At 30.4% G+C, this 11065-nt stretch overlaps 1 protein-coding gene across 1 annotated transcript; it reads right to left on the bottom strand.

Annotated features, from left to right (window-relative positions):
* Positions 1-383: 383 nt before the first annotated feature.
* Positions 384-3344, bottom strand: LOC135139620 (uncharacterized). The gene is made up of 2 exons (XM_064069956.1): positions 3245-3344; positions 384-1539 (listed from the first exon to the last, which is right to left on the bottom strand). The coding sequence occupies exons 1-2, from the start codon at positions 3245-3247 to the stop codon at positions 637-639; spliced, it is 906 nt and encodes a 301-aa protein (XP_063926026.1). The 5' UTR covers positions 3248-3344; the 3' UTR covers positions 384-636.
* Between the last annotated feature and the right edge of the window lie 7721 nt (positions 3345-11065).

Genomic DNA, 11065 nt, shown 5'->3' with positions numbered 1-11065 from the left:
AGACGGAAATGGGAGACCTATTTCTTCGTCTTCTAGGGGTCATGAAAGATCGAGAAAACGTAAAAGTAGAGAGTCGGCCGACGGACTCGATTACAATACTTCCTTTGCTTACGCTCGGGAAGTAAAAAGTAGAAGAAAAGTTAGTAACTTGGGGAAAGGAAAAACTTGTCAATAATATATCTTAAACAACAATGAAGATACAAATAGCATTAAAATAAGACTAATTTTAAGATAAGTGACACTTCTAAAATCATATTTTTATTCAAAAATAGTTCAGAGTATCCGATTACTGAGATACTATTGTTCTTAGTGTCGTAAAAAATCTCGTTAAAGTTTAAGAAGCGTAAATTTCCTTTGTGGTGTGATAAGACAAAACAAACAAATCTCGTAAACACTTTTATTTGTTTTATACAAAAATACATCTAATAATACATTGTACAAAAATACATAACATGAAAATACGCAAGAAAGCAGAAATGAAAATAAATACAAAGAAGAGAAACTGGCCAAGTAAAACTACTAGCTCCTACGAGGAGAAAACGAAGTCAAAAGAAGAAAGAATCGAAACATAAATAGTAGAAAAGCACTCCTAAAACTAGAATCACTTTTAAATACAACATAAAAACAAACTCAAACTCAGTTGTACTTCTGCTGAGTACTTGGAATCTGGTAGCTGTAATTAGTGATACTTTCAGCGCTGTTGTGCTGCGTTTGCGTCGGCCTGTAACTACTCTTCACATAGTCGCTCTTTCCAGAAACAGTACTAGAAACCTCTTTCAAACTCTGCTGAATAGCATTAGCTTGAGCTTGAGCTTGCTGCTGCTTGTAGTACTGCACTTGCAAAATCGACGGCACGTACGAATCCAACAAACTCTTCGGTTCCTGCTTGAAAATCGGTACTTCTTGCTTGTACACCGGAGTCTTCTCCGGTACGTACTTAATCGAAGGAGTCACTTCAGGTTGCTGGCTCGCAACGTATTGAGTTTCCGGTAGGACGAAGCTTTGCTGGTCGTTGGCATAAATCACACTTTCGTAGTTCTGGGTTTGCTCAGCTTTGGGTGCGTACTGGGGTACGTACATTACGTATTGAATTCCCCCTTTGGGGTCAACGACGCTCTGAACGGCAGTACTGGGGGCTGAGTACTGCTGCAAGTAGACGTACTGAGGGGTGTAGTACTGCTGCTGCGCTACGCTGTTATCTGACACGTATTGCAAATTGGCGTATTGGTCGTAGAGGGTGGGTTGGTTGGTGGGTTGGTAGTAGTACTGTTGGGGTACGGAGTATTGTTGAGGGGGCGGCGTGTACTGTTGTTGCGGTGCTGGGGGTGGTACGTACTGGACATACTTCGGTTGTTGTCTTGCATAGTCGGTCGCAGTTTTGGCCGGTAAGAATCCGTAAGTGGTGGATAGTTTTTGAACTGGTACTGTTCGGGGGGATTTATTGCCTCGTAAATTGTCTCTTTCTATGTCATCGAGACTGATTTTCTTGTCCTTGGCCGCGACCGACGCCAACACACAACAAATGGCGACGAAGTATCTCTGCAAAAAAACGAAATCAAATTAAAGTACTTTCATTTTAAGTAGCACAGCTGCATTGGTCGGTACGATGGATTTTAAAAAAGGGTATTATATTTCTTACATGTGGACGGATATAGTTATCTACATCTCATCGGGTGAAAGTGTATCGAGACATAATGGAAGTTGAGGAAGCCGACACGTGATATGTTCGTTTTGCAAATTTATTTTAATTTATGTCATAATAATGGCTTTATTGTGTAAATTTCTTTACACGATATCCCTTGTCTGGGCGTCATTTAGTTCTCTTGTTGTTGGTTTCTCTCGTGGGCGATTTATTGGAGGAATTTCGGATTTTGGAAAGTAAAAGGAAACTTTGTGGTAAATAATGATCGCCATTACAACTAAATAATTTAAATATTCAGAAAAAACGAAAAATTTGTACATATTTAATTTAACCGATGATAATTATCATCGGTTAAATTCGACATCAGCACGTGTCACCATTGTAACTATTCGACATAAGAAAGTTCCGAATGTTATGTCCAAGTCATGATGGATGCGTGTAATCGGATTATCTTGTAATTGAAATTTAATTCTCTTTTTCGTCGTAATGAATCCATTCTAATGTCACTTAAAAAATATTCCTGGGTGATAGACATTCACTCCTCTGTCGTGATGTCATGATTAATTTAATAAGATCATACGAAGAGAAAGTGTCCCGAAACTTTTTCACATACTTGAAACTTTAATAATAACCGTCTTTCCGGAAATTCTGAGAATACCCACTAATCATAAGTTGGGTGAGGTCGAGTGAAATATATCCAACCTGAACGAATCTACCATAAAGTAGGTTTCATAATTTATTGTTGTGACATGCAGTTATGAGGGTACCAAGACTTGATACGCTAGGAAAAAATGGTGTTATTTTGTAGAAAATGCACGGGTATATTTAGCTACAAGATTTCACTGCTTGTGTGGAAATTAAATACAAAATTGCTTGTTACGAAAGCTTTGAGCAAGATTTTAATATCTTGTAAACCTGAAATATGCAATAAATTTTGATTGTGTTTCAGGTTTTATTTTTTCAGTTTTAGGTTAATGTGGCGTTATATAAACAAGAAAATGCATTTCGAAGGATCGTCGGGTCTCTACATGGAGTAAAATATTTTTTTAAGTAACGAAAACTTAGTTTTCCGAAATAGTTAAAGTACTCGACTAGAGTAATTTTGACTTATTTTCAGTTTTGTTTTTTTGGGGTTCCACAGTGTGTAAAATGCAAAAAACTATAAGTTTTTTAATTTTTAACAAATGTAAAAAATGGCATCAAAATGAAGACATAAATCACGAACAGGATTTTTTATACTTTTTTTTTTGACAGTGCAAAATTAGCATAATTAATTTAATTCCGTTCAAATTAACATTAAATCTTTTTACGAAGTGGTTGCTAAGAACTGAATGAAAAGCTCGTTGTGGCCTTGTATTCATAATTCTTTAAAATTATACTACTAAAACACCATTATAAATTTTTGTTGTGAATATTTAGTGTGGTAAGTATTAGGTTATTAAAAAAAGTGAATACAATAAAAAAACGACTCTGTACACTACCAGCTTTATTCCACCACACTAAAAATTCCCAAAAATTGCCTCCCAATTACACTCTATTGTCTTCGCCGCCACGACACTGCCACACTATTGTCACCTTAGCAAAAATGAAGAAAGTACTTACCATGCTGTGAAAGTGAAATGATACAGTTAGGTAGAAGGATCGACACGAAATAATGATCCACCACAAGAGCAACTTCCATTTGTACTTTCGTAAGTGAGCGGTGCCCACCCTACCAAAAGCTAATATGGTATCTTCGGATGACCGGGCGGCTATTTTTACGCCTCAACGCAATCCCCATATTCGCTAGCCTTAAGGTACATCACATTTCCTGTCGGCGATTATTAATGACCCAAGGTAGGGCTCTTCTCGTCCACTTATTATTTTTATTATTGTACGTTGACCTAAGAAAGTGGCTAAGTGGTTTAAAACGCAATTCCGCTGCAGTGGACGTGAAAATCGGTGCAGAGCTAGGTCGAGTGAAAATTCGCACTGCAGGGTGTCCGGTTGTTGGGTTTACGGGATAATGATAATGCAGCGATTATTTATTACTGATGTTTGTATTAGGGACAAAATTTTGGACAGACGGATTTATGGTTGTTGGTTTATCTGCGAGAAATGAAAGTCAAGAGACAAGAGATGGAGTTTTTATTGAGATGAATTTATGCATGAGGGTTTTTTTTAAACAGCGGGTTTTAATATTCAGAAGCTATAAAAACACACATATTATTAAAAAGACTCTAAATTTTAAAACTTATTTTTTTAGTTGTCTGAATTGTTTTCTCAATTTTTTATTTTTTATTTAATTCGTTAAATTTAGTGATTTTGGTGAATATCTCACTTTAAATGTACATCATTCTTTATAATGAGAATTTTGTTCTTTAGAAAAATAGTAAATTTTACTTGTAATTTTGACAAGTTAATTGATTCAGAAATATTTAAAGATAGACAGTTGGTCTAGATATGGAATACATAAGTAGGACGGAAGATAAATCAAGAAGGAAACGTGAGATAAAAAAATACATACATAGCTTTTGAGGAATAGCAAATGAAAAACCAAATGAAAAAATAATGTAGACACAAAAAAATAATTATCTATATAAGTTACTCTGATTAAAGTGCGAACAACAAATAAATTTGAAATAACGTATGTCAAAATAAAACATAAGTGGAATAAACAACAAAATAGAGAAAAAGATGTAAATATAAATTAAAAATATATAACAAAGAGATGACTGGATTTTTCATACAAGAAGGAAAAACTGTTTCAAGTTAAGAAAATATGAATAAATGACACAGGATAAAAATATCTAATAAAAAAAGAACATGATTTTATCAAAAAAATCCACATGCAGTTTCGAATATAACGTTCTAGGAATCTCAAATTTTCAAAATTAATATTGATTATTAAGTATATATTTTTTGTTACATGTATATGCAGAATTGATTGTACTTCGGAGACCAGGAAAGTTCTGTTTAAGTAACTTTGGACTAGTTTTTTTATTCAACCAACATCATTTCATATTTATTTCTATAAAAAAGTAATACATATTTACAATTTATAAACATTTAGGTTTTCTTATACCGATTTTTTTCTTTAAAAAAAAAAAAGTGAAATTTACATTTCATTTTGGGCAGTGGAAATTTTTTGTCACAATCTAAAATTTTCTCATAATTTCCACTTTTTTGAAAAGACATTTTCAACAAAAATTTGAAATTTTCTGGTAATTCTGTATCAAAATTAATAACTAGAAAGAAGAAAAAACGCGAAAAAATTTGTACAGTAATATTTAAAAATAAGGCGGTCTAAATGTGAAATATATAAGTAAGATCGTCTCTTCCAGATTAAGAAGAAAATATGAGATAAAAAAATATATGCAGCTTTTGAATTATAACAAATAATGAAAAAATAAATTAAAAAATACACAAAGAAATAAAATTCTCGATTTAAGTTGCTCCGGTTAAAGCACGAACAACAATGAAATTTGATATAACATTAGGTTAAAAAATAAGTGGAATAAGCAACAAAATAGACGAAAAAGACCTAAGTAAATTTAAAATATACCTATAAAAAAGAGATAACTGAATTTTTCATAGAAGACGGAAAATTGTGTCAAGTTTAGAAAATAATAATGAATTTTATCGAAAAGATCTACATGTAGTTTCGAATATACCGTTCCAGAAATCTAAATTAATATTTTTTGTTATTACTTATATTTTTTTCTCACATGAATGCAGAATTGATTGTACTTCAGAGACCAGGAAAGTTCGGTCTAAGTAACTTTGGATTTTTTTTTTTAGTCTAAGAACCTCATTTCATAGTCATTTTCATAAAAAAGTAATGCATATTTACAAATTCCAAAAATTGGATTTTTTCATACAAACTTTTTCTTCTTGAGAATTTTGGTCTTTAGAAAAAAGCCAATTTTACATATAATTTTGAGTAGTTGATAATCACTTGAAATTTTTGGCATGGACATTTTGAATTTTAAAAAGAAATTTTCAAAAAAAATTATAATTTTCTGGTAATTCTATATTAAAATTAGTAAGTACAGGAAAAGCAAGGCGAAGAAATTTGTAAAGAAATATAATTAAGATGGAAGACAGATTAAGAAGAAAAGATAAGATAAAAAAATATATACAGCTTTTGAATTATAAAAAAGAATGAAAAACCAAATGAAAAAAAACAACATAGATACAAAAAAAATCTCTATATAAGTTACTCAGGTTAAGGCACGTAAAACTATGAAATCTGAAATAATATTAGAATAAAAAATAGCGAAAAAAGAACATAAATGTAAATTAAAAATATATACAAAAAGATGACCGAATTTTTCATACAAGAGAGGAAAAACTGTTTCAAGTTTAGAAAATATGAATGAATGACATAGTGTAAAAAAGTGTCTAATTAAAAAAAACAGAATTTGATAGTAAAAAATCCACAGGTAGTTTCGAATTCTCAAATTTTCAAAATTAATATTCTGCGTAAGATATTTTAGTTTAATACTTATATTTTTTTCTCACATGAATGCAGAATTGATTGTACTTCAGAGACCAGGAAAGTTCTGTTTAAGTAACTTTGGGCTATTTTTTTTAGTCTAAGAACATCATTTCATAGCCATTTTCATAAAAAAGTAATCCATATTTACAAATTCCAAAAATTGGATTTTTTTCATACAAACTTTTTCTTCATGAGAATTTTGGTCTTTAGAAAAAAGTTAATTTTATATATAATTTTGAGTAGTTGATAATCACTTGAAATTTTTGGCTTCGACATTTTGAATTTTAAAAAGAAATTTTCAAAAAAAATTAAATTTTCTGGTAATTCTATATTAAAATTAGTAAGTACAGGAAAAGCAAGGCGAAGAAATTTGTAAAGAAATATAATTAAGATGGAAGACAAATTAAGAAGGAAAGATGACATAAAAAAATATATACAGCTTTTGAATTATAAAAAAGGATGAAAAACCAAATGAAAAAAATAACATAGATACAGAAAAATCTCTACATAAGTTACTCAGGATAAAGCACGTGAAACAATGAAATCTGAAATAATATTATAATAAAAAATAGCGAAAAAAGAACAAAAATGTAAATTAAAAATATATACAAAAAATGACCGAATTTTTCATACAAGAGAGGAAAAACTGTTTCAAGTTTAGGAAATATGAATGAATGACATAGTGTAAAAAAGTGCCTAATTAAAAAAAACACAGAATTTGATAGTAAAAAATCCACAGGTAGTTTCGAATTCTGAAATTTTCAAAATTAATATCCTAAGTAAGATATTTTAGTTTAATACTTACATTTTTTTCTCACATGAATGCAGAATTGATTGTACGTCAGAGACCAGGAAGGTTCTGTATATGTAACTTTGTACTATTTTTTTTAGTCTACGAACGTCATTTCATAGTCACTTTCATAAAAAAGTAATGCATATTTAGAAATTCCAAAAATTGGATTTTTTTCATACAAATTTTTTCTTCTTGAGAATTTTGGTCTTTAGAAAAAAGTGAATTTTACATATAATTTTGAGTAGTTGATAATCACTTGAAATTTTTGGCTTCGATATTTTGAATTTTAAAAAGAAATTAAAAAAAAAAATTAAATTTTCTGGTAATTCTATATTAAAATTAGTTAAGTACAGGAAAAACAAGAAATTTGTAAAGAAATATAAGGAAGAAAGTTTTTTTTTATAGGGTAAAAGAGTGCTTAATAAAAAAAAACAGAATTTGATAGTAAAAAAACCACAGGTAGTTTCGAATTCTCAAATTTTCAAAATTAATATCCTAAGTAAGATATTTTAGTTTAATACTTACATTTTTTTCTCACATGAATGCAGAATTGATTGTACGTCAGAGACCAGGAAAGTTCTGTCTATGTAACTTTTAGTCTAAAAACATCATTTCATAGTCATTTTCATAAAAAAGTAATGCATATTTACAAATTCCAAAAATTGGATTTTTTCATACAAACTTTTTCTTCTTGAGAATTTTGGTCTTTAGAAAAAAGTGAATTTTACATATAATTTTGAGTAGTTGGTAATCACTTGAAATTTTTGACTTCGATATTTTGAATTTTAAAAAGAAATTAAAAAAAAAATTAAATTTTCTGGTAATTCTATATTAAAATTAGTTAAGTACAGGAAAAACAAGAAATTTGTAAAGAAATATAAGGAAGAAAGTTTTTTTTTTATAGGGTAAAAGAGTGCCTAATAAAAAAAAAACAGAATTTGATAGTAAAAAATCCACAGGTAGTTTCGAATTCTCAAATTTTCAAAATTAATATCCTAAGTAAGATATTTTAGTTTAATACTTACATTTTTTTCTCACATGAATGCAGAATTGATTGTATGTCAGAGACCAGGAAAGTTCTGTCTATGTAACTTTTAGTCTAAAAACATCATTTCATAGTCATTTTCATAAAAAAGTAATGCATATTTACAAATTCCAAAAATTGGATTTTTTCATACGAACTTTTTCTTCTTGAGAATTTTGGTCTTTAGAAAAAAGTGAATTTTACATATAATTTTGAGTAGTTGATAATCACTTGAAATGTTTGGCTTGGACATTTTGAATTAAAAAAAAAAAATTCAAAAAACAATAACATTTTCTGGTAATTCTATATTAAAATTAGTAAGTACAGGTAAAGCAAGGCGAAGAAATTTGTAAAGAGATATAAGTAAGATGGAAGACAAATTAAGAAGGAAAGATGCCATGAAAAATATATACAGCGTTTGAATTATAAAAAAGAATGAAAAACCAAATGAAAAAAATAACATAGATACAAAAAAATCTCTATATAAGTTACTCAGGTTAAAGCACGTGAAACAATGAAATCTGAAATACCTTAATATTAGAATAAAAAACAGCGAAAAAGGAACATAAATGTAAATTAAAAATATATACAAAAAGATGACCGAATTTTTCATACAAGAGAGGAAAAACTGTTTCAAATTTAGAAAATATGAATGAATGACATAGTGTAAGAAAGTGCCTAATAAAAAAAAACAGAATTTGATAGTAAAAAATCCACAGGTAATTTCGAATTCCCAAATTTTCAAAATTAATATCCTACGTAAGATATTTTAGTTTAATACTTACTCCTATATTTTTTTCTCACATGAATGCAGAATTGATTGTACTTCATAGACAAGGAATGTTCTTAGTAATTACAGGAGAAACAAGGCGAAGAAATTTGTAAAGAAATATAAGTAAGATGGAAGACAGATTAAGAAGGAAACATGAGATAAAAAATATACATAGCTTCTGAGTTTTAGCAAAGAATGAAATACTAAATGGAAAAATAACATAGACACAAAAATGTAAAATTATCTCAATAAGTTAGTCCGGTTAAAGCACGAACAAGAATAAAATTCATTTTTTTTTAATTTGAGAATTACTAAGTCAAAAATTTAGTTTAGTTGTATATCCTGGTAGCCAAAAAAATTGTTCATATACAATTGGCCTATTTGGAACGAAAGTTGGTCCAAATAAGTATGCCAAATAAATATATATATTATGGTTTTCCAAGAAGCAGATGTTGTTTGAAATTTCATCACGATTAAACCGATTTATTTCAGGTTGTGTTTTTTTTGAAAAACTGGCAATTTTTCATTATTCTTCTAAACTATGCTGTTTGACATTATTTTAGCACTAGAAGGCTTGGTGGAGCTTGACTTTGAGTCTTCACCATCTGCTTCCATTTACTTTCACGTCCACTTGCCACCATTGTTTAGTTTGGACGAAATTTAAGTGTTTGCTATTTAGAATAAATAATCATTAGATATTTTTAATTTTGTAGTGAAATTTTTAATCCGATAACACATATATGTATATACGGGTCACTCTTTTAAACGTAATAAGGCACGAAGCAGGAAATCATTTTTAGATAAGTCGATGATTCCCTTCGTGACAAATTGAGTACCCAGTAGTGTTGAAACCCACTTAAGGTTTCATCAACGACACACCATAATCTTTCTGTAGCAATTACAAGAAAAAATTAGACACTTTTTATCAAAACTAATGACGTAAATCATGCAGGCAGAGGCTATCTCTTACGCACTAATTTACGTCTCCGAGTTACGTAATTGATTCAGCAGCAGATGCGTGATAGTTACAGCCCGAGCTTTGCATCTCATTGCATTAATTACGGTTTTATTAGACGCAACTATTTTAATAGCTTGTAGCAATTTTGCCGAAATTCTTCGCGATCACGACTGCAGGTGTTAACATCCTCGTCAGTTTTTTTCCTTCCAAACAACCAAGCTTCAATTGTAGTTCTCTCACTTTTTCCTTTCTCCATGATTACTCATCTTCGTTTTAAAGCGGAAAATGTGTAATTAAACGAGTGTGTTACAAGTTATCGGTTCTATTATTTGCCTCTCAATCACGATCTGGAAGAGTATTTGTAGAAAGGTTGTCGGGGCATTGAAAGAACTAGAGATCAAACACTGTCAAGGCAGTCGAGCATGAGCCTCTTAATTAAGCAAATTCATCTTGGGAAACTCGAATATAATAAATAGACGGCTGCTTTGTCTCGTGCTCAAGAGCAGGTTCGTTTACAAAATGTGGCGTTTAGGTAAAGTAATTGTTGCTAATTTGCTGGAACAATGATGTTGGCTGTGTTGTAATTGCCTCGGACAAGTTATTACAGAACGGTGTGTGTTGTACATGGCTGATGGGAAAATTACATGCTTACGACGTGTTTTGCAAGATTAAAAATTCCTGATATGTTGAAGGCGATGTGAAAGATTGGCCTGGTAGTGACGTGTTTAACATGTTTTCGGGTGTATTAATTAGTGGGTGGGTTTGTGCATAGGTTGTGTTTTCTGATAGTTTTTAATAGATTCCGACAGGTTGGGTGCGGTTTTTCCGATTATTTCCGCACGGAACTGTAGCGTGCAATGCAGTTGTTAATTACTGGGATTATAATTATAGTTTTTTCTGGAAAGAATAATAACGGGGAAGTTGCAGACGCTTGAAAGAAAGTACATGCATGGATTTTTTGAGAGATGTAGTGTAGCGGTTAATATGAAAGTGAACGAAGTGTCGTGTGAACTATTTTTTTTGCAACTGCAAATTTACAAAAACATGTAAATTTTTTCCAGTGTCAGTTATTTAATTATTTTGCAAGTCATAATATGAATGCGCTTAACAAGGACAGTCGCAAATACACGATAAATGCTACGAAGAATTTTTTAAAATTTCCTTTCTTATCGCAAATTCAGTGCGCTTACTTTACGATAATTTGTAGTTAACAGCTGGTACTAAAAGCAATAATGAATCATAAAACGGATAATAAAAATTCAAAAGTATACGAATATGAATACAAAGAGTAAGTGCAATTATTTTGGCACCTTGAAATGCAGTTTAAGTATGACTTGAGTCACTGTTTTGACTAAAATATTTTTTCTGTGAAGTAAAGTGAAGTAAAAATTGAGGT

The sequence above is a fragment of the Zophobas morio genome, unplaced genomic scaffold, assembly GCF_036711695.1.
Source record: "Zophobas morio isolate AGI-343-1 ecotype UQ-CSIRO unplaced genomic scaffold, CSIRO_AGI_Zmor_V1 ptg000002l, whole genome shotgun sequence".
In the NCBI taxonomy this organism is placed as follows: Eukaryota; Metazoa; Arthropoda; class Insecta; order Coleoptera; family Tenebrionidae; genus Zophobas; species Zophobas morio.
The sequence above is the reverse complement of the archived record's forward strand: the minus strand, read 5'-3'. Positions and strand labels throughout refer to the sequence as shown.